Source organism: Haliaeetus albicilla, chromosome 19, assembly GCF_947461875.1.
Source record: "Haliaeetus albicilla chromosome 19, bHalAlb1.1, whole genome shotgun sequence".
Lineage (NCBI taxonomy): Eukaryota > Metazoa > Chordata > Aves > Accipitriformes > Accipitridae > Haliaeetus > Haliaeetus albicilla.
Window position 1 is genome coordinate 1,748,442 of NC_091501.1, and position 24,333 is coordinate 1,772,774.

At 48.1% G+C, this 24,333-nt stretch overlaps 2 protein-coding genes across 2 annotated transcripts; both read right to left on the reverse strand.

Moving 5' to 3' along the window:
• Positions 1-6,018: 6,018 nt before the first annotated feature.
• Positions 6,019-14,336, reverse strand: MIEF1 (mitochondrial elongation factor 1). Its single transcript, XM_009924233.2, has 4 exons — positions 14,193-14,336; positions 13,854-14,034; positions 11,567-11,829; positions 6,019-10,464 (listed from the first exon to the last, which is right to left on the reverse strand). The coding sequence occupies exons 1-4, from the start codon at positions 14,334-14,336 to the stop codon at positions 9,658-9,660; spliced, it is 1,395 nt and encodes a 464-aa protein (XP_009922535.1). The 3' UTR covers positions 6,019-9,657.
• Positions 14,337-15,710: 1,374 nt separating this feature from the next.
• Positions 15,711-16,388, reverse strand: MIURF (mitochondrial elongation factor 1 upstream open reading frame). The gene is made up of 2 exons (XM_069807191.1): positions 16,264-16,388; positions 15,711-15,952 (listed from the first exon to the last, which is right to left on the reverse strand). Exon 2 carries the CDS (start codon positions 15,921-15,923, stop codon positions 15,711-15,713), a length of 213 nt encoding a protein of 70 aa, XP_069663292.1. The 5' UTR covers positions 15,924-15,952; positions 16,264-16,388.
• Positions 16,389-24,333: the final 7,945 nt, after the last annotated feature.

Here is a 24,333-nt window from a genome sequence, read left to right on the forward strand (position 1 = left end):
ATTTCCAGAGACCAGCAGGAATTTTTCCTGGAGACAGAGTGCCGAGGGGAAATCAACAGAGGAATGAGGCAAAGCAACTAGACATTTTGAGCAATTTCGAGGGAGAATTACCTACAACCTCTACGGCACAGGCTCATTCGCAGTGCTCGGTTGCTTCTCTCCTCATGCGGCACAAATAGATATCTGAAGGATCTTTTCTGCCAGATTCTCATTGTAAGCTCTTTAGGGATTGCTTTGTATACGTTCCATTTCAAAACTAGATTGAAAAGCAAATATATTTGATTAAAGATCAGGCTGGGAGGTATTAGCGTCCATCTTTTATTACATACAAACAGAAAATAAGTTAGCCATATGCTCTGCCTCGTTTGTTTTGGACTAGTACACCAAATGGAATCTCTAATAAATCATTCATTGCTTGCCCACCCCCTAACTGTCTTCTGTTTCCATCCTGTTATGTAAATATCACTGACATTTGAAATGAGACTAATAAAAAAAAGGATTAAATCTGCAATTTACATTTGCAACTTACAGTTCAATTATTTTAGACAGATAGGGAAACAATCCTGGTTGTCCACCTACATTTTTCTTACCGAACAAACGTGGGCATGCCACGCACATGCTGATAGCTCGCAAAATACGTCTCTCCAGAGGCTTAGTTACTCAGAATCAGCCAGGCTGCGGCCAGCTGCCACAAGTAAAAACATTGTGCAAATCTGGTAAGAGGGAGGTGAGTTTTAACTTGTAACTTGCCCAAGCATGAATTTCCTGAGCAAAGCTACAACTGGTTGAAAATGATGTTTAGCAAAAAATATGTGTGGAGGGGGGGAGGAGGGGGTGCTGACTTCTGTTCATACCATCGGCAGATTTTTTTGGTTTTCTCATTGTCCAGCCTTGCTTTATTATGATGAAAGGACTTGGGGGTCAAGAATAATCCCTCATGTGTATTAGCACATGTGGGAGCAGTTTAGCACACAAACAAAAGCCTTCAGTTGTCCAAGCAATAGAAGAACAGAAACATTATCTCATGGCAACTGTTGTTCTTCACGGGGCTGTAGTTAATATGGCCCCCACTGCAGACTGTGGATTCAGTGCCTTTCAAAATGTATGTATCTGTATGTTATCAGCATCTGCTGAGAATGCAGATGAGAAGGTGAGAATGGCAATTCCCCTTCCTTCTTTTTCTATCAGCGCAAAGTTTAGCGAGAGCTGCAGCCTGACGAGCAGGTACAGATTACGAGACTGCAGCATCTCAGCCACAGACACCAGTGGGTGAGTTAACAGCCCATCGCCACTTCAGTGGATTTCTTGTTCACTCAGTGCCCCTTAGACTTGTCAGAGTGAGGACTCCTTGCTGTATCAGTCCAAAGGCAATTACACTGTAGTCCTGAACCTGCCATCTAAACAAGCAGCTTCGTCTGAAGCAGGTGGAAAAGTTATTTGAGCTTGACTTATTTCAGCCTCTCTGTTCAGTGAGGGGGAATGCACAATGAAAGGCTGATAATACCAGACTATGCTTGGTGTGCTCCATCTGGGGATTTGTTTTTAACTTCACGTAACTTCAGAGTGTCTTGATAAGGCCAGGAAGAGGGTTTGTGAATGGATATACCCTATTAACAAAATTAAACAGAATCCTGGGGATATCTTGGGTGCGTGTGAGATCTCTCTGTCTCTGCTGCTGGCAGGCAGCTTTGGCAGGAACACTGACAAACCAGGTAGTTCAGATGAAGCTCTGAAACTCATTTGGGGATAAATCACCATTGAGGCTGTAGCTCCCCAAGTCCCTGGGGAGGAACACTGCAGACATTATTCAGTAATATTTCTCCACTCTTTGTAGGCAGCAGCTTCTTGGTGGCTGGAATTTACCAGCAGACTTCGATCTCTTTTAATATACACTTGTTTACAGAGGAGGAAACTCCTGGCGGATGTTGACGCAATTGTGATATCATTGAGTTTATAGCTTTTTCCTGAATGCCTGTCATTTTCCCTCCTAAGGTCTCTGTGTTAGATTTGGCAAACGTCAGAAAGAACATTCTTTCAGAAGACTTTGAGGCGGCTCTGCTCCCTGCACTTGCGTGTGGGTGGCCTCAGCAGAGCCTCCTCAGATGCGCTACAAATGGACTGGCCATGGGCAAGCTGGATAGTAGTCCCCAAAGAAGACTTTGTGGCCAAAGTACCATATTGAGTAGGTGCTGTGACTTCTCAATCCACTGCCCTTCTTACTGGTACCGCTGTGGTGCTTGGCGAGGGAGTTTTGCAGTTCTCCGAGCAGGAGGAGGTTTCTGTGCTGTCAAGAGAGAGCTGGTTTGAGACTAAAGCCGGCTCTGTCTGAGGAACCAGCCACGGCAACCCACCGCTGTTGGGGGGCTACTGCTGGCCTGCTCTTTTGGCACTCAGAGGTTGAGAGGTTGTTGAGACCTTGTCCTGGGATTGCGATGATGGTAGACATCTCTGGGTCTGAGGCAACGTAGGCACTGTTCAGGAAGGTAACATTCGAGCCATTCACCTTAGTCATGCAGTTTCAGTGAGACTGATTTGGATGCAGAGCACTTATCAGAAATACGGGTCTCCCCTGGGCCAGGCAGGCTCTGTCTGACCACAGAAGGGTGAAGTCTGTCCCAGGCCACAAGGCTTGGGAGTCCAGTTTGCCGGTGACACCAAGCATCTTCCTTTGCAGTGCAAAGTGATGAACTGAAGATGGATCACTCTTCTTTTTATTAATTTTCTCTTCTTACATAAGAAGGAAATTACAAAATTAAAAAAAAAAAAGAAAGAGGAGAAAGGTTCCTAATCCAAATCACTAGCTTATTGTTCAAGAAAAGGCACCGGACTAGATGCTTTCTACTGTTTCTCTCACGGCCACAGGCAGTGATTTGGAAAAGAGAAGGTTTGTACCTCAGTCACGCGCTTCCCTCAGCAAAAACCGACCTCCACTTGAATGCCAGGAAGCTGGGCCCCCTGCCAACATGCTCTCTAACAAGCAACGTGGGAGCTGCGGCTCTGTGGCCTGTGGGATTACTGCATCTTGTACTGCCTTTGCTTCAGCGTATCTCAGGCCCTCTGACAGCATATCACCGCTGCTATAAACAACAAGGAGCTGAACATAATTCATATTATATTATATACGTAAGTGGCGGTAGTTATTATGTTCAAGGCCGTAACTATCGTCTGTGCTAAATAAATTCATGAATTTGAAGGCAAAAATTTCTCGCTTCTTCCAGGAATGATTGCTTCTTGCCTTTCAAAGCGGGTAAGGAGCCTGCCAGGGCGTTAAGAGTTTTGAAGTAATGTCTGTCGTGGGACAGGTAAAGAGCCAACACAGTCCATCATTTGACATCTATGCCCTTGTGTCTGTTGCCTGTTAGGTCTCTGTCCTTTGCAATGCTGAGCAGAATGAGACAAGAGAGTCTTACAGGACTGGGATGTCTGATGGGACAGTATATCACCCCTGTGCTTCTGTGGAACGGTGACAATTCTACCACAGTAAGAGGCAGGGGAAGGGGTGGGCTTGTGCTGAGTGGAGGGAACTGTTGCCTAAAAAAAGAAAATCCAAAACAAAACCAAAAACTCACACAAGCAACTTTTGCCCGTTATTTGTATGGAGAAGGCTTTTCATGAAGAATGTGGTTAGAATTGATATATATGTATTTCCCCTGAGAAGCTTAGCACTGAGTGTTAATAGACAGATCAAAGAGCTACTTAGCCACTGGAGCTAGGGAAATTGAACCAGGGCAGCAAAATAAAAATCAATCTGACTTTTAGTGTGTTTAAAGTGATTTTGTTCAGAACTGACTTCTGTGTGAGTACTTAGGAAAGCTTAAGATATGAAAACTTTGAGTTCAATGAGCCAAACTCTGTCTTCCATTCTCCTGCTATTCATAAAATGACAATAATGCTTTCCAGGTACAGAATGATTTCAGATCTTCCCTGCCTTACCCGTTGGTCTGACCACCCCCTTTTGCCTTACTATTTGCAAGATATTTCCACAGGATCACATACTATAAAGATATTATAATGCTGTCCTTCTCAGAGTATGCTAGTAAAACTTTTACACTGTGCTATCCCTGATTGTGTAGGGGACACACTTGTTACATGAGAGCTATTTTAAGAAAGTGTTGAATCTTAAAAAAAAAAAAAAAAAAAAAAAGAGAGAAAAAAGGGAGGGGGAGGATATTTCTTGAATCCCTCAGATCATAACTCAGCCTGACAAGGATAAAGAAGAAAAAATCCAGACACCTCAAACAGTTCCCCAAGTGTCTAGACTGCAGCAGTCCTCCTAGGGCTGGAAGCCAATACTGAGTTTCACTGGTAGGTGGGAGAATCTCCCATTTCTTGCTTGCTGCATCTGTGAGTAAAGCCCAATGTTTCAAGATCCAGTCCCAGATTCAGTGAGCCATGCTGGAGCTATTGAATCATACCTACTGCAGGTAGTGGGCCAACATATTTTATCTTACCTGGAAGAGAAACTCCTCGTTTGAAGGAGGCTCCTCTTTTTTTCCATGAGACTAAATTTAAAAAGCAGCAGCTGTTTGCAGCTTTTCTGGAGTTTAGAATACTAAAATAAACCTTAAAAAAACAGACAAGTGATTAACTATTTGGGGAAAAAAAGAAACATTCATCATACAGTTCAAAGCTTTAGCATGATAATCTCAAATTTGGGGTACAGTCACCCTCTCTCCCCCCCAGCCTAAGACTAGCTACAGAATAGTCGGGCTGGAATTTATTTATTTTTTTATTTTATTTTAAAAATGCAGAGATGCAAAAATAAATAAGTAAAATGTAAGCTCGGCTACATTCCTTTCCAAGTTGTACAACAAAGCGTGCAAAATAGTTTGCTTTTTCCAAAATTCACCTTCCGCCTAAGCTGTTTGTTCCTTAGGCTAAGAACAAAAGAGACGCTGAGTCTTTGCAGCCTGGAGAACCATTTACGCTCCTCTTCTTTGTAGCAACCTTTTCCATACTTGAAATAATTATCATGACTCCCCTCAATTATTTCTTCTCTACATTAAACAAACCCATATCTTTTGATCTTGCCTCTCTATTCATGCTGGGACAGCTTTTATGCAAAGGTGCAAACCGCTGCATACATTAAACATGTATTGCAAGCTCTAGGCTTTCCAGGGGTATTAACTTGGGGTAATACCTGGCACAGATTCCATGGAGCAGCTCGTTTTAGCTGTTCCCATAAGACTCCGTATGACGTGAAATGTGCTTGATCTCATCTGATCTGTTTCTACCACAGAACAGATTAAAGGAATGAAACAAAACAAAACAAGGGCAAGGGGTATCAGAAAAAAAAAGTTAGAGATGTAGATTCCCTTTGTATCATATCTTCCAAAATAGTTAATTGCCGATTCCTCATTAAAATAAGTCTCACAGGACAATGTTGTCACCATAGCCTGTCTTCCCAGAATTAAGGAGCCTGGGATCCATCACTTCATGCTTTACTTGATGTCCAACACTTCTGCCCCACCTTCCCAAGCAGGTACATAAAACCGGGTCTTACTGGGAAGAGCTTCAATACGCCAGACACAGGCCCCCAGCACAGTGGCTTCTCACTGCCCCAAGGCTGATGTCTGGATAAGAGAGGAGTTCTTTTGGCTGGGAAGAGGATTGGCACACAGAAACCAACATGTGACTGAGCAAGGGTGGGGGAGTCTGCACAAGAAAGTTTTAATATTAAAAAGAAGCACGGAAGCCTGTGAAGTCTGGGGAGCCACATGAAAAGCAGGTGCCTGTCCGGGCACGCGGGCTATCGGAGAAAGGATGGGAGGCACAGAGCCATAATTACACATCATCTTGTGACTGGTGTGAACGCTGCCAGGAGCCCGCACGCTGCAGTACCGAGCCGATCGTCTTCTCAAGAGAAGTTGCAGAGCGCTGAGCGCCCAGAGCCGCAAAGGGAAAGCAAGTGAATCAGCAAGGGGCATGTCGGTCCCCAAGCGCTGGTGTGCTACGTCAGCATGAAGGTGACACGCCGAGACAAAAGCAGAGTTTATAAACACACCGGAGACAACCAGGTTACTGTGGAAAGTAATTTTATTTCAGAATTTCACACACTCTGTCACAGACCATGCACTTAGACTTTCCCCGTTGCAAATCCACAGCCTCCAGGCCTGGGAGAGATGGGGCATCATTCCTTCACTTCTCACTGCAACTACCCACATGCCAAGAGTGAGGGCCCCGATGGCAGCTCGCCAGGAGGCAGAAAGCAGCCTCTTGTTTCCATAATTGCTCTTAAACACGGGAAAAGAAATCCATCTGACTTGAAGGATTAGCAGTGGAGCTCAGCAGCAGTGAAACCCCACAGCTGAGCAAGTTGGTCCTGACCCTGTGGTTACAAGGAACAAGACGACAATCTCGTGGGAAGCTCGCGTGAGCTAAGCTACAGCAGAACACACCGAGGCATTCTTGGAGCCCAGGCAGCAACCAACCAAATGCACGCTCTGGGCCTCTTACAATCAATTTGTCTCTGAGCTGCTCTGCCAGGAAGGTGGCCAGGAGCTGCCCTTTTCACATTCAGCTTTAGGTCCTCCTGCTCTGTGCTACAGCTTTGACTAGGAAGGAGCCTACCTAATGGTAAGACAGCCCTCCAGGCTCTATGTCAACACATGTACTGCATTTAATACTGAAAGGTGCCAGTTCGAAAGACTTTGCAACAGTCTGTTTGACCCACAGGCTGGGTACAGCATTAGTGTAAGTTTCCTGCATACTTACGCTACTCCTTCTTCCCTGCCTCTGTGGCCCCTTATGCCTGCCCCTGCTCTTGAAATACTCCCAGTTGCAGTGTCCCTGTGACCCGTTACATCTTTGGCCTTTGCTGAGACTGCCACTGCCAGGGCAGCTATTGCCTGCTGGGGTGGCTGCCTGTAGGAAGTGAGCATTTGCCTCCCGAGAACAGACTTGTGGCTAGCTCAGAGGAGCGCAAAACTGAAGGGAAGAAATGATGGAAGTGATTCAAGTGAAGTGGAGCAAAGTCTACAGAAAAGGCAAAAAGGCAGCTTCAGTCTCCATTTGATACACAAATTGAGCTCAATAGCAGCAAGAAATGGCCATAAAATATTAATTCATTAGGTTGCCAGGAAGAAGTAAAAGCATTCATGTAAAAAATTCTCTATACAGATATGTATGTGGCAACTGTTCTCAAGCCATCTCGGACAATGGTTTCCTCCTGTTTATGTCTCACCTTTTTTGTATCTGTAGTTTTGATCATTCCAAACCATGTCGCTGCTCAATTCTGTGTGAAGACCATGGTATTCGAGTCAGCACCAAGTGAGGGGTGAGATCACACTGAAGAAATGAACTTATGGGGAACTCCTGACAACCCAGATATTTTAATATTTTTGTTGACCTTCAAGTAATTAAAAGAAAGGGGAATTTCCCCCAATAGCCCATAGGCTCCAAGTCTCATCTGTCTGCTTTTAGGGTAGGAAGGCTGACATCAGAAAGGCAGTGGAGGGCAGGGAAAGGAAGAAGCGAAAAAATCTGGGAACCAGACTGAAGAGCAATCAACATTTGACCAACACTGACTGCTGCAAAACTTACAAAACACAAAATCATACAAACAGAATTTCTGTTAACCTTTTATAGACTACAGACTTTATATACACACACGAACTTCAAAGTATGCAGCTGGCAGTCTAGAAAATACCAGTACCCTACGGATTAAATAATTTAAAATGTAATGTTGCATTATCACTGTATATGGAATACTATCTGACACATTGGCTAAAATGGACGGATTGTCCGAGAAAGATGCTCCCTCCCTCATCTCACCAGAACTGCCTCCAAAAAGAAAACAAGGGCTAAAGACTCCCCTCCGTGGTTCCTCTCCTGGAACTCACCTTGAAACTTCTCTGTCAAAGGTGGGGGGAAGTCCTGAGAGGAAGGGAGGAGAAAAGGATTCCTGCTCCCTCCAAACTCTGCTGCTGCAGTACCCCTCTCCTTTGGCTAGGGAGGCTGGACAGCAAGGGAACAATAGGTGCCAAAGCTGCGAAAAGGCAAGTATGTTTCTGTAATGATAGCTGTGCTGGTCTTTTGAGGGAGACACAGCCCCAGACTTGGGAGAACACCTTCCCTCCCCCTTTTTGAAGATAAGAGGCCAGAAGGCTTAATGCAGAGTATACAGAGTCTATGTGGCTTGTTTAGGAGATACCAACAGTGCAGCAGCTGCCCCCCAAAATCCGTACCGCAGTCCAGCAGCAGATGGGAGGGCAGCCAAGGGAGAACGGCCTGACAGCAGCCATAAACAGTAGGCAGAACTGCATTACCAACAGGTCCAAACAGACAGAATGGGGAAGGTGTGCCCCCACCAGCTTTCTAAGAGTAATTGTAAACTGGGAGCACTGGAAAGTCAGCGTGTGGGAATGAGGAAGGGGACAGACAGCCTCAGCTCTGAGGTGGCTGGGGAGGGGACTAAAACACACACTGAGAGCAGATGGCAAAGCCAACATACCTCTAAATGCCAGCTCTGCATATGTACCCTGTTATCAGTCTATGGGACAGAACCTTGCCGATGACACCAGTTCAGTCCTATCACCTTCGCAGACTTGTAGCTGGTGAGAATCTGGCTTACATGTGCTTATTACAAAGCCCTTTGAGGCATGCAGTCTTGCTTCCACCTCCTATAAACCAGAACAGCCATAAGCTCTTGGGGAAAAGATGAAAAAAAATAATCCCCGTTCCCGTATGTGTCTTCCACCCCTCCTCCATAATCAGCCTCTCTTCCTCTAGGCCAGAGACATCTAAGGAGCCGCCCTGTTCTCCATTCCCAGGGTGGCCATTCCCACCAGCAACACCTAGCAGATCTGGCTAGGCAGGAATGGCAAGCCCTGCTCCTTCGGCCTCTTCACATAGCCAGACCACAAAGGTTTCTTCCTCCCCTACGACAGCTTCAGTGAGAACTGCCCATACTGGAGGTTCCCTTGCAGCAGACTGGACAAGCCTCAGCCCTTTACTCCTGAACCCAGCTCGCAAAGGATGAGAAGGGTCCGTAGGAGCAGGAGCCATGGGCACGGGCGTTCTCCTATTCCAAGCTCTACAGCCCTAAATACTGCCAGTGTAATCATTATCCACTCAGAAATACAAAAAACCAACCCTATCCAAAACATCTCACTCAGTCTGCCCTGCATGACTGAGTCAAAGGGACCAATAAGAAAAAAGAAAAAAAGAAAGAGGAAAGTGAGACAGTGTGGTACAGCAAAGAAAAAGAAACAGGGGGCAGAGTCAGACTGGAGGAAAGGAAAGGAAAGGCAAGAACCTCAGTGCGAGTCTGCTAAAATTGTCACTGGATTTACCAGCCCAGTTCCACCTTCTTCAGACCAAAATGGACTCACTGCACTAAGTGTATTACAGGAGAAAGAAGTGCATAGTTTGGTTTTTTTTTTTTGGTAGACACTTAAACATCAGCAGAATTTATGCGAAGATCTTAGAGCTGCAGTTTTAGCCTCTTTTCCCTAGCCAATGGGTACCTGTTGGGGCAGAGATGGTGGAAATGGACCGGTAGCACCAAGAAATTCAGTGGGAGCACCAACTCCACAGCAGGAAATAATAATGAACCAAAAGGAGACAGAGAGAGAGAGAAGTGGAGGAGTCATATTTCGCAGTCATCAAAGTCCACCTTGGCTAAACCCTATCAACACTTCCCTAGGTAAGGCCTCATTACGTCTGCAGCAAGACCTCTGGCTCTGACAGAGAGCTGTAGAGGGTATAGCCCAACTCATCCACTTCTTCGGGGGTGAGCTCTGAAAACAAGTTCACCTTGGGGTTCAGAGCACTAGGGAGGACACCTGCCTCCAAGTAGCGGATCAATCCCTTCAGCGCCTGCAAGAAGCGATCAGCCAGCATGTCCTGGGACCAGTTGGACTCCTCTTGGGATAAGTGTAGGATGACATTGGTGAGCTGGCTGGCAGTGAGGTGACCCAGGGCTGGGTTTGACTTGCATACCGCTTTGAAGATCTTCAGGCACAAGCAACGGCAGCCAGAATCACACTGGTCCAGGGCCCGGAGGCGAGCTGTTTCTGCCGGCCGCAGGCTCAGTCGCCACAAATTGTCATTCTGGGCCAATCGATGGGGTTTGGCCACAAGGATGATGTCACCCAGTGTCAGGGATGGTAGGAAGTCAATAAAAAGATGCCGTTCTGGATCATACTGGATTTCCAGTGTCAAATCCGCTGGGGGAGCTGCTGGACGGATCACGTAATCCAAGAGAGTCCCAATTGCTGGCCAGTTGATGGAGCCAGCTACAACCTTCTCAAAGGTGTCTGCTACAGCTTTGGGGGAAAGGTAACCTCCCACCACACAGCGGTCCCAGTAGCTGCTCCCACGGGGAAAGTACTCTGGGTTTTCCCGACGCACCAAGTAGAAGCCAGGAATGTTCATGATAGTGTCCTCTCCAGGGATGCACGACCACAGGTTCTGCTCCAGCATCAGAGGCACAATGAGCTGGATGTGGTCAGCTGTCACTACCTTTCACAAGAAAGAAAAGTCGGTAAGAACAAGCTTTCTCTCTCCACACTCAGTTTTATTCACCACCTTTAAATAGCCTTCTGTTCAAAGGAACTTGGAATAAGGATTCAGCTGTCTTAGTCTCCTCTCTGCGTGGGATTCACAGCCTCCCTTTCTCAGAAGACATTCTGAAGGACTATTTCTCAACATCAGTGGGATAACTCCAAGGTATAACCCAAGCTAGTGCTTATACAGTATGTACTGCTTAGAGATCCTTAAATGCTTCAGGACTTGACATGGACTGCATATAGACAAATCATTTTGCCTCCTCCAAGTCCAATCTTTGGATGTGGGATGCGGCTGGCCCAGGGCACAGCAACACCACGTGATAATTTAAAACAGAAGACAGAGTATTAAGTTTCTAGACAGGCTTCTGTTGCCATGGTTTAATTATCCCATGCTACAACTAGGTACTGCCCTCACCCGGTCTGCCACTTTGTTTGGAAAAAGGTCATTAAAGATCCCTTTTCACCAATGCGATTAAGACCCCAGATCTAAGTTTCACTGGACACTCGACACTCCATTCCAGAGCTCTGACTCAAACAAAAAAGTGTGCCTCTGAATCACTCACTATAGCCATGGGCATCTTGCCAGCAGGGAGATATGCAGCAGGGACTGCTGTCCAATCCAGGTCTGTCATGCGTTAAAAAAAAAAAGAGTAGGGAAGACCTACATGAATACACAGGAGTTCTAAGGGAATATAATGTATTTGGGAGGAGATAGAAAGGACAGAGAGAAAAAAAAGAGGTCTGTCGGAGAAACAGCAAGGAAAACATAGCTAAAGGAAGAGACAGAGGGGAAGGAAAGAAAGGCTGAGATAATCCAGAGAAATAAAACAGCAAAAAGCAAATGCTTTGCAGACAATGCCAGAGCAGCCTGGTCACGCCTGTTCAAACAGTACTGCAGAAATCCAACGCCTGGCTCCACAGTGGGAAAGGCGACACCAGGAGTCTTATTAGAGAGGAATGTTGTGCTGAGGCAGCACTGCCAACAGGGAAGCCTGAAATGCCCCTGCCTAGTCAGCCTTCTGAATAATGACCCATGATGCGGCCCCAGGAATTACCTGCAGATCATCATACAGGCTGCCGCTGAGGTACATGTCACGCAGGGGCATGTCCGGCAGCTTGGCACGTAGGAAGCTGCGCAGCTCAGCACAGATATCCACAGCTGCTTGCTTGGCCCGGGCCTGCTCATCCGCCGGGATAGCTACCTTCCTGCGATAATAAGCGAAGAGCTTTTCTTGCAGAGACAGACGAAGGCGGGATTTTTTCAGCTCCACTTGACTCCTCTTGGCAGATGGCTTGGGCTTTGTGGGTCGAAAAAAGTCTGCAAGACAGAAGGAAAACTGTTGAGTGTCTGCAGTGTTTCACTGTGAAGTGATCCGCAAAAGAAAATCTGCAGTGTGGAAGTGCAGCCTCCTAGGTCTCAGAAAGCTTTCAGCAGACATTTTGCATGCTTTACACAGGTACCAGTCAAAAGGGAGGTGCTGAGGAACTTCAAAAGATACTACTATGAACATCAAACCAGATGAAAACAAGTTACTAGATTTGGAATTTAGCCAGAACAAGACTAACATCATGCACAAGGAAGTATTTTTAATGGCTACAGGGGCAGTATGTCAGTTCAATTTCATCAAAAATTCAGCACTGTTACCAGATCAGAAGCTTTCAACATTGTGCCAGACCAGTAGATAAAACACTCTTGAACGACCATCACGATCTCATTAAGTTTTTAACACTATAATTGATTTTCACAAATTATCAGCAAAACCCAGTCCTGACTAGGGTATGAGATCAGAGTAGACACGCCACCTGGAAACGAAATAGTTGTTAGGGGTCTGATCAACCCTTAGCAGGACAGTGAGCTGACAGATCTTGGGGCCAGCAGAGCTCAGGCAATCGTAGCCCCAGTGAAAGCTTCCCTCAAACTTTCACTGGCCAAAGAACAGAGAGCACACTCTTAGGCACAATACAGCAATACTATACTTTACGCTGCATTATTAAGCAACGTCTAACCTGCACAGATTGTCTAAGCCCCTTTTTTTCTGACTGGTTTCCTAAAGAAGTCAGTCAATGCTTCCCACCTATCATTCAGGCTTCTCTTAATATGGACCAAGAGTTTCAGAAGTTATCAATGAGAATTAATGAAGAATTACAGATCTAAGAGATCTTTGGAATGGCTGTGGTACTTAACGGGTGCAGGAGAAAACCCCAGGTCAGTGGCCCCATTAAGGCAATCAGCTGTTGCACATTTGTTTGGCGACAGGCATTTGGCCACACAGCACACACAGAATGGCTGACCAAGCTGCGCACAGACCCATCCCACCCAACCTCAGCAGCTGCTGTCTCTCATCCCACTGGGGTCTTTTGGACAGATCTGAGGTTTTGCATGAAAAGGAAATAGCCTGCAAAACCATAGGGAACCAGACTTCATTGCCTGTTCATAAAAAAACCCTTATTTTTCCATTTTAAGTTTTAATTTGTTTTTATGTCAAGAATGCAAGATGGCATCATCAATGGTTTTATTCCTCAATCCTCATCTTCTGGGAGTCCAATTAAATTATCTAGACCCCATTTAACACAGCTGTCTAGTTAATTAGCATTTCCTCAGCAGAAGATCCATTGCCATCCTGAAGCTGACTTTCTTGCAGAGAATCTGGAAATCGAGTTAAAAGCTTGATGCTGATTTTTATTTTAAATCTCCAAGTGTCAGTCTCCTGAAGTGACATGGGATAGAAAGTAAATCTCCTAAGAAAAAACAGCCAAACACATATAACAAACACTGATGGACTCTAAATTACTTATCATCCCACTCAAAAAGAAGACTGCAGGTCACTCTTTATAGCCTGATGAAGACTAACTCAGTGATAAGCAGCACTAAACAGGCAAACAGCATTACAGAAATTATTAGGAAAACGGTAGAAATACTACAGGTAATACTGTTATAAGTTGCTAGTACATTCACAACTTGACTATTCCCCACTTAAAAAGACACAAACAATCTGGAACAGTCCAAAGAAAGGCAACAAAGAGCTTGAAAGGAACAGAGTGGCTTTTTATCAGGAAAGACTGCACAGATAAGTATTCAGCTTGAAAGACAAAAGACTGAGGAAGAATAAACTTTAAGTCCATGAAGTCATGAGAGGAACAAAGAATGCAAATAGATGACTACTGTTCACTAGCCCCCAATCTGAATTCTAATTCTTGAAGTTACCAGTAGACCTGCTTAGAAGAAAAACATCAAAATCCTGGGCTGGACAGAGTATTCTCCTTCCTGCATTCCTTTAAATGAAAACAGGGTTTATGGGCCTAGATGATTCTCTAAAGCAGGAGTATCACCCTGCTCCTCACCTGTGTCTGCAGCTGAAGGATCAGTGGGAAGGGTCTGCAGGGAGCGGCTGAGGTTAGTCTTCATGTCCTGGGTCAGTAAGCGTGAGGAGGAGCCCAGCCAGTTTGGCTCTTCCCAGCTTCTCTTTCCTGACTGGCTCAAGCGAGTGGGGCTGCTGGGAGCGCTGATTGCCCGGTCGTACATCTAAAGCAACATCACCAGGCACAGTCTGAGTCGTTAAGGGCCCAACATTTGCATTTTACCCAGCCTAGTGCCAGCATCCCAGGTCCTTTGTTTCCCACTCCTTCTTTCCAGTGCCCCCATGCTCAGGTCCCACCCCACTGACCCGCATGCTCACTCACCCGTTTGACAGCCAGCGTGGCGATGCCCAGCATAGCTGCTCCACCCACGCCCAGCACAAGGCGGGCGTTGGACAGCACGAAGTCGATTGCTGTGCCGATGCCGTTGTCATCTTTTTTCCCTTTGCGCTGCCCAGCGCCTGCCATCTCACCTGGAAGGAGCGGGAGCATTAAACAAACGTGTCAAAACACGCAACCCTAACGGTTTGCTCCCTTCTCCTCCACCCCACGCTCATGGCTCTTGGGGTCTTAGCGCACAGCCACAGGAAGGGACCACCTAACCCTGCAACCTCTTTAATTATCTTCCCTCGAGGCGCTGCTTATTCCCAGCCACACCGGAACAGTACCGACCAAGCTCTGCAATGACAGCATTTCTTTGCTTCCAGCAACATTTACGACCTGAAGAAAAACATCCTAAATTTGATGTGGGGCTTCTAATCATTGAAGCAGGTTTAATTGTGTAACCACCTAATGCTTTTTAAAAGAGAAAGTAAGACTTACTTCAGCAATATTTTCCAATAAAATCCTGTATATTATTTAAAACTCCATGACCATTCAGGTCTTTTCCTTTAATTTCTGCTTCTCAACCAAACCGTGGCTTTTTTTATGCCAATTTATTTTCTTATTCTCAATCTAATGGGTGAAATTTTGCTCACAGACGAGATGATGCAGGGATGGTCAACTGCTTGTCCATAACAGATCAGAATCTTCCCAAGAGTTGACAGGCAGTCTCAGAGCATCCACGCCCAGACTCATTTTTGGACAATGGCTGGTCCCAGATACTTCAAAGACACCCAAGAATCAACAACAGACACCACAATGCACCACAAAGGGAACAGCTCCCTTGCTTTCATTAAACATTTACTCTTGCCCTCAAAGCTGTTGGGTTTGACTCTCATACAAGTCATGTATAACATGAACATTAATATCTTCTCACACATGTGCTTTTGTTTTCTCCAATTTCCACTTAACCTGATCTTGATATTTAAATTAAAGAGTCTCCCTGGTCAACTACACATGTAAAACACACCTTGCCACCACTGTACCTGCAGCTGGATCCTCAGTGAACCTACATGAAAACACCAGGAAACTCTTCCAACCTGACTCGAGATCTGTTTTCTCACCCAGTTTCAAAGGTTCAGCGCCTGCCTGTCTGAGGCAGTTTAAAACTGCCCTTAGGTTTTTCTAAGGCCAAACTACAGTCCCAGAAGGAATGTTCCTGCCTTGGTGAACCAGGAATCCAGTCACCTGTCACCCCTAGGCAGAAAAAACCCACACTTTCACAAAGCAAGCTGTAACAGCAGCATGAACAACGTGGTTATATCATTGTAAATGACCTACCTGTGACCTAATACATTTGTAAAGAGAACAGAGAGCCCTCCTGGTGTGCCTGGGCAAGTGCCTTCCAGACTTCTTCAAGACAGTGGTGGGCAGAGAGCATTAATCATCTTTTTTGGTTGGTGAGGGGGTTTTGGAAAGAAGAGGGAAGTAAGCGGGGCCAAAAGGAGCTACAGGGAATCTCTAAACCAGGCCCCCGAGTTTGCTCTGCAGGAAAGCTTGCCCCTTCTCCAACTGTCTTTCCTTGTCCTCTAGCTGCTGTAGCCCCCGGTTCTTGCGGAACTCGCGGCGGATGAAAGCGAGGTAGAAATCCCGGTCGGTGTAACGCAGCCCACGGCCCTGGCGCAGCAGGGCCCGGTAGAGGGTCAGGACAGCCTCCCGGGACCACGCTGCCATGGGGGAAGACGGGTGCGTGGACGGGCGACCTAGAGAGAGGTGACAAAGCGCGGGACCCGAGTCAGCTTTCACCTCCCGGAGGGAAGCACCGGCCGCCGCCTCCTCCTCCACGCCTGGCCCCGCAAACCACCGTCCTCCCCGGCCCGGGAAGGGACGGGACAGCCTCTCGAAGGGCCCACCGGGGATAACGGGCTCTCTTAAGGGCGCAAGGCCGCACGGCCTGCTGCGGGGGTGGGGGGGAACCGGCGGGACCCACGGCCTCGCCCTTCCCGTGGAGCTCCCCGCCGGGCTGGGGTCGAGCCCTCCGAGGCCCCGCGGGGACCGACCGTATTGGACTCACCGGGAACGGACCGGGGGGAAGGAGGAGGAGGAGGAAGGGAAAGGGCTCCGGGTCCCTCACGGCAACCGAGTCCCTCCCAGGGTCACCCGGCAACATGGCCGATTCGCTTCCGTGTCGTGACCCCGGCCCCGCCAATCGTAGAGCGAGACTTCGCCGAGGGGGCGGTGACGCAGCGCCGTCTCCCCCTACCGGCGGGGCGCCGCACCCGCCGCCTGGTACAGCGCGCGGGGGGGGGGGGGGGGGGGGAGAGACACTCTGCACCGCCCGCCCGCGCAGGGAGCCTGCCCCCTGCCGGTGGGGAGGGGCACCGCCGCTCCCAGTTGCTCCCAGTTGCTCCCAGCTGCTCCCAGCTGGGACTGGGACGGGGCCAGGCCGGGCCCGGTGCTGGTCCGGTTTGAGGAGGCCGTGCCCCTTCGAGGGGGTGATGAGCCGGCTTCCTCAGGCGGGGTGGGGGGGGAGTGGGGGGCCGGGGACACGCTGAAAGTGTTGCAAATATTCTGGTAAAGAAATCAAAATTTCATCACATAGAAGAGTTAGGTTTGATTAAGAAGTAAAATTGTGAAGCAGAGTGTATAGGATTGTTAGGTTTGAAACGTAGCCATAGAAACTTTAGGAACTGTGTGATGTGTGACTGTAGGAACCTTAATATTGTTAAAGTCTGAAATAGCTAACCCTAGAAACCTCACCAGGAAGTTACAGGTTTTACTATGTTTTGTTTCAAGAAACTAAGGAAACTGTCACGGACACCAGTTTGCTGCTTGGAAACCCCCTTACCCTTCCCATCTCGATTTGAGTATCGAAGATTCCAATCAGTAGAGCTAAGTGTAACTGACCAATGATGGTTTTTAAATAAGAATATTGATAAGGTTATATAATCAAAGGACCAATCATTATAAAGGTTAAATTTAAGAGCAAGCATGGTATGCATTTTTATGTAAAGAAACTTATATAACAATGACCTGACAGGAAAAAAAATCTATAAAAACTGATGCATTTTGATACTAGGTTGGACACACCTTTGGAGGAGCCCCCCCCCCTGTGTCCCCAGCACTGCAATAAACGAAGTGCCTGCTTCTTAACTTCACATTGGCGTTAAGGAGTTTTATTCCGGATTTCGGTAACAAAATGGCTGTGGGGAAGGGCTGAGGGCGAGTGGGACACCCCCCCCCCCGCCAGTACAGCCTGGAGGGACCCAGGCTGCTCCACTTCCCAACTGGGCTTGAGCGGCCACCATGGTGGAGAGAGGAGTCTTCCCTTCCCCCTCAGACTTGCAGCTGCCCCGGAGGCCGGGGTGGGCACCCGCGCTGAAGCCACGTTGGGACACAGGGCTCATTCCGCCCTGGAAGGTCTCGTTAGCAGCCCGGGCTTCATGTGCTGTGGTGAAACCGGCTCCCTGTGCGGGCGAGTGGGCTCCCCACGGCCCAAAACAGCTGGAGCAGCAACAGGTATTTCCTTTTGTCATTCTGGCTTTGACGGGCCTAAATGCCATCATGCTTTGTGTGAGAAAGGGGAGAGTTCAGCACGCTGCAGCGAGTCGACAACCACAGCGCAGGCTGTCACGATCATCGCCGGCTGTGCGTGCTGGCTGCCCAGGGTGACGTGGGGGTAAACGGAGAAGGTTTTTCTGGTGCTTCAGGGTAGGCAGAGCGCAGTGGGTTCATGCTGCCTGTCTGAAGGCACCTCTGACTACCCTGATGCTTTTTACAGAATAACATCAAATTCAAGCTCCTTATCTTTATCTCCAAGGAACCTCAGGGCCTCATCTGGAAGTCTCAAGGGCTCTAGGAGAAGGGCAGTAGCTGGCAGCCTCTCTGGGGTCTGCCTGAGGAGATGGAAGGAGCGTCCCGAAGCCAGGACCTTCCACCCCTCCGTCCAGGTGCAAATCCCCCTTTTCCATTCTTGCCTTCTCTACTATATTCCTACTCCGGGGTCTAATTATTCCTCCTTAGCCATCTCCTCCTCCCCAGATCCTACCAAAATGTAAAACATAACTGCATATGCTGTGCCTCCCCTGGGGCAGAGCGTGAGAGAAAGAGCAAACCGTGTGTGACAGAGGAGAGCCACATCACTTCACACACTTCTCAGTGACACCAGATATGACAGCGATAGAATTGAACAGGAAGAAAACCAGAAGCTCTGGACTGGCTCGCTCCCTGCCAGTCTCCTCTTGTTCATTTCCTTTCCGAGATAAACAACCCCAATCATTTTGATCTCTCTTTGTGAGCGATTTTACCATGCCCCTAATCAGCCCTTTCTGAGAAAGACTTACTTGAACTGCAGACAGTATTCCCAGAGAGGCCGTGCTAGTGATTTACATAATAGCATTATCATATTTTCCATATTATTCTCCCTTTCTTCCTTCTGCATGCTAATATTTTGTGTGTGCTTTTTTTTTAACCTGCAGCTACTCACAGAGCCAGGGTTTGTGTGACATCCAGATCCTTTCCTGAGTTGCTAGAGACTGTTTGGAGCTTTGTAATTCTTATGTGCAATTTGTTTTCTTTTCTGACTTTGCATGTGCCCAGTTAAACCTTTGCAAATGCGTGGTGTTGCCCATTTGCCACATTTGCATTTTACTTACAGTCCTTTCTGATCTCCTCAAGAGTCAATAGCTTTGAGTCATCTCTTAAAAATGTTTGGTATATTGTTCATCTTTGTTTCCAGATCATCAGTTCATGTACTAAGCTATCCAGGACCTCGGAGGCAGCATTTGTATTCCCTACCCTTAACCTTCTGCCAGAATGAAAATGGATCTTTGAACCTTCCTCCCGGCTTCCTGCCTCCTCCTTGGGTTGTTGATCCACAGAAGTATTTTACTCCTCACAACAGGGCTCTGTCGCCTCTGGGCAGGTGCGCTGATGAGCCCAGTCCCTGAAACTCTCAAGTCCGGATTGAAACTTGCGCAGCTACGTGCGGCAGACCCCTGATGCGCTACGAACGGGATCTGCTGGATCAGGCTGCGCAACGGTGGGCTTTCCTTGCCGCCCTCCCACCATGGCAGCCAAGGACTGCGGGCCTCCATAAGTGCCCCCTCCCCAGCCTGGCCCCCTTGGGTTGTGCCTGTTTTAGCATTTCTCTCTGTTTTTTCCCCCCCCCAGGCTGGCCGCCAGCTCCCGGGCCCCTTGCCAGCAGCTGTGTGTGCATGTTGTGAACTCCTCCAGCCACGCCACACAACGTGCCTCCAAACTGCCGCAGCCCCTCCAGGGAGGCCACTCATGGTACCCACTGCCTGATGTGGGTTCCCCACGTCCACGCTGTGCAGGCACGGGTTTTCAACCTGCCCCTTCTCTCTTGCAAAGAGAAAGGTGAGCACAACGGCAGAGCAACGCGTGACCGACGCCATTCCGGCTGCCGTGCAAGTGCCGGACCTCTAGTGACATGCCAGGGGTTGTCAACTTGAACTCTGCCTTGAGACAGTGAAGCAAAATCCCCCGCCTCTCTCGTGTTTCCCAAGCTGGCTGGCTCCTCTGCTGATCCGCTGCACGCAGCCACCCAAGTGGGGACCTACCCAGCACCCCCAAAGACTTGTGCTGCCCTGATGGCATGCTGGCCCTGGCGCCCCATAGCCCGCAGAGGCCTGTTGCCTGGTGGCTTCTTTGCCCGTGGACCAACTGGGAATGGGGTGCCCCCCATGACTCCAGCCTGCGTCCCTGCAAGAAAAGGAATTTACTTGCCCCAATGGGGCAAGGTGCAGGTGGAGAGGAGGGAGTGCACCTTAGCTGCACGCTTGGAGAACAGTAACGACCTTTGTTTCCCCAAGTGATGAAGTGAGCTTGTGAAATGTCAAAGGCAGCATGGGTGATGGGGCACAATAACCCATGCTGCTACCCGGGATAAGGCACAGAATCCCCCCTGTTCCCTGTGAGTCTCTGGAGCCACCACTCCTCTGCCGCTCTTCTTATGCTTGCAGCCGGTCGTCCCACTCAAGTAGCCACTGCCGTGGGCTCTGATAGCCACCAAAAGCAGCACACTGCTGCCCCTGAGCCCGGCTTGCAGCCTCTGCTCCTGGCAGTCAAGTGCCATCCCCAGGGCTTCCCATCGCCCATTTTGCAAGGGCAGGACCATTCCCAGCCAGGGAGACATCCCTGTGCCACCCGCCACCAGCCAGCAAACCCTCCCTGGTCAGCAGGGAGGTGAACGTGACCCGTAGAGCTGCAAATGGCATCTTGGAGTGGATCTGCAGGGTCAGGAAAAAAACCTGCGCTTGGAAACAGAAGGCTGGCCTCTTACAGGAGCCAGAAAACAATGCCAAAACGCGAGAGGGAAGATGGGCAGTGACCCACCAATGCCATCAGAGCCTGGGCTTAATATCCTTAATATCTTTTAGTAAATGGACCTTGCAAGAGGCCTTTTGGCAGTCTAACTCCGTTCAACAGCTCTCTCTTTCATTGCAGCCCTATTTCTTTACTTTTCTTGAACAATTGCAAGGATTAATGGCATTTGGGCTCCTGCTTTCTGGCTGTGATGAGCCATGAGGGGCAGAGGGCCAAGGGTAGCGCAGGTGGCTTCTTTCCCTGAACCCCCAGCAGCTTTGATGTTGAGCGCACGTGGGAAAGATGATGGGTGCCGAGGGAGGAGAGACCGCTGGTAAGCAGCTGCCTTTCAAGGGCCATTCCTGATTTACAGCCGAGACCCGGATTTTAGAAACAGAGAGTAACTAGCCGCTCTGGGGAGCCACACTCAGGGTATGTTTTTGCCAGGGGGAAGGAAAGGAAAGGTTCCCAGCCCCGCTGCTGCTGAAGTGGGGCTTTTCAGCTCCCCAACCTCCAGCCCTGCAGCCCGGGGGGCCGCAAACACTGGCAGTGGCAAGTGGTCTCCCGTGGGATGCAGAGCTGCCGCCGCTGCAAGGTCCTGCACCAATGGTCACTGAGGAAGCTTCGGTTTATTACCTAACAAATTGAAAATGCTGCTGTAGTATTTTGCAATTGGTCCACGCGCACCTTCATTCCCAGCATGGCTCGTGTTTCTTCAGGCAAATTTCCCTGTGGCTGGGTTTCTTGGGGACTTTTTTCTTTTTTATTCCCTGGTTAGTAAGATGCCCCCCCCCCCCGATTTGTCACTTTGCACCAGCTGCATGCTGCAGAAGGTTTCCAGAGCCATTCAGAGACCCTGCTTTTGTGAGTGCTGTTATCCTTGCAATTTCGCATCACTCTGACAGCCTCGTGGGCTTTCTGCAGTAGAAGTGTCTGCGGAGAGCTGAGAGCTTGCAGCTGGTGGCACCAGTCCCCCCGAGCAGGGCTGCACACACTGACCCCAGGCTTTTTGTACTCCTCTGCTTGCTGCGTGCTGCGGTGAGGTCCTCCCAGCACGAACATGGGATTTCGGTTTGTGGAAGGGGCGTCTGGACTGCCAGCATCGTGTGGGGTTCGGTCCTGTGTACATATATACAACCCGAGAAGGGCAGAGCTGCTATATCCTGCTGCTTCTCTTCTTTTTCTAGTTAAAGGCACCTATTGCACATCTTGTCCTATTAAGTCACAGGTCCTTAGATAGATTTATTTCTGTCCCACTTGGGGAAATATGTCTGGGTTTGGTTTTGCAGTAGTTCAACATTCACTTCTGGGTAGCAGTTTGAGTCAAATGCTTTGAAAACACTGGGAACAAAACACAAGTGGGTAGATGTTTTCTACATTCTTTTATTTTTGCGTGTATGCCTGGTTCTTAGTAAGTGTCTGAGGGGGAAAAAAAAGAAAAAAAGATATGACTGAAAATTTGTTGCTCTGTCTTTGGAAAAGGTCCACACTGTAGAACAGGGCTAAAATGCCAGGAAAGAGTTTGCTGCATAGAGGCAGGCTTACAATATTTGATTTTATACATTCTCTGGGTAACATATTTTCTGTAATTTGAGATCCTGGAGAAGACATTTTAGATCTTATTCAGTACAGCTTGCTTGCTCTTCTTCTCAGTTTTCCTTATTTTTAGAAAGGTGAAGTGTGGTTCCCAAATTAAATCGTTACTGGGATGGACTTCAGCCAAGACGATCCATGGTTCAAGCTGTAAGGCACAGGAAACATAAGAGTAAAACAATGGAGTTTTATTTTGTATTTCGTTTGGCAGGTGAGGAGAGATATGGCCTTGAAAGGTTTGTGTTCTTACATAGCTATAATGTATTTCAAAAGATGGTAAGGACTATTTTCTCTTCTCACTTTGCTTAAAAAAAAAAAATGCACACCCAGAAACGCTGGAAATGTCAGGATTGCCAAATTTTCCTTAATTCAAAGTAAGGGTTTGTGTTTGGGGTTCTCAGAGATGCTTACAGTAATGTCCCAAACATTAGCTGAAGTGGGCTGATCCTTTACATCCTTTACCCTTTTGCTGACGTGCTTGTCCCTGCAGCAGCTACAAAGGCAAAGCTTGCAGCAGCCTGGCCCCAAGCCAGGCTCCTCTCCCAAGCGTCCGTGGGTTATATCCCTTATGTCAGCCTCTCACTTCAGTGACCCAGAACCCTTTCTCCGGTTGGGACGGTTTTGCACGGCTCCTCTGAGGCTGTTTTGCAGCAACAGAGCAAAGCCCTGCAAAGCCTACTCCCAGGTGAAGGTTTGACATGGCTGGGGTACGAGCGTGCCTGTGAGCCACAGAAACACATGCCACTGCCAGGAGCAAGAATATGCCTCCCTTCTGCCATGGCTGCAGCCAAATCCTTTCCGTCGCAATGCTCTGGAAAGCAGGGCAGCCGGCGCCTGCAGCTGGGGGGCACGTGAGCATGAAGCCATTTGCTGGTGACTCTCTCCCTGGCTGCTCCACGGGCTGCTTGCCGGCCAGCTGAGACCTCACTGCTTCCCCAGCTGAGCCGCTAAAGCAGTGGGATTTCGAAAAAATAATATAAAGTTGGACTCATAATTAAAAATTAACCGTCCCTGCTAGAGAGCATATTAAGCTGTGCCCTTACACAGGGAACAAATGTATCTGAGCAACAAAAACAAACAGCCAGCAAGCCAGGCTCTTGATATCCCCTTTCCAGCTTTCTAAAAGATGCTGTAAGTTTATATTGAAGTCACTTTTTTTCCAAGCTCCCTGCTGCAGGCATCGATTAGGAATCAACCAGAGCCAGCCCCTCCGCAAGCCAGAGACGGAGGGTCTGCCACAGCCTTGGTCCCCACCAAGCAGTGTTGCACGGCACCCATGATGAGCACTGGACATCCCTGACATACAGTGAGAACTTGGAAGAAACAGCTAATTTCCAGGCAGGTCATGCCACAGCCCCTCCATAGCGCATCTCCCCACATAACACCTGTTGGGGTGCCGAAATTCTGCAAAACACACAGGATTTACTTGGTGCCAGATGGTTTGCACGCTCCTGGTTCAATACAGCGCTTAAGACTCCATATCCATATCCAGGATGCACGCTGCACGCATCAAGATCCCTTTTGATGCCTCGAGGGACCCTCTGAGAGTTGGTATATAGGGTTCGTGGGGGAGTTGCATGCCCCCCGTGCTCGGCTGACTGTCAGTGCTACTCCTGAAAATGAGGGTCTCCACCGCAGACTGGTTTGCGGTAGAATCAACCCCTCGCTCACAGAGACACTTCGAGCTCCTGCAGCAGAAGCTTGTGCTTTCCGGGGAAAAAGGTCCTATGTTCCATCAATGCCTTCTTTTAATACCTCTCAAGAAACTGAAGAAGTGCTGTTTACATTACTTCTTAAAATAATATAAATGTCAGTAAAAGATTTCGTGTTGGAGGCAAGAAAAATAACATGGGAGAACCTTTGACCTAGTCAACTCTCATTTCTTAAACTGTCTCGCTAAATTGCCATTGGCCTAAGCTTATCTACTTATCTTCCCCTCTTGAAAAACTGAAAGTTCAGGCATTCTGGTGATCATCTATTTTTAGATTATCCCCTATTCGGGCACAAAAATACAGCGATCACTAAGAATGCTAAAAATTCTTAATAGAAAATTTTAATTGTTAATTTTGAGTGGCATGTTTATTCCAGGCCCTTTGTACCAGAGACAGAGGCAGCAGGAAGGCATTAAACAATGCACAACGCAAGTCTCCAGTTTGATGGAGACCCTTCCACAAGAGGAGAACTGAAAACATTAGATGGATGTAGAAGGGAGAAAGAAGAGGGT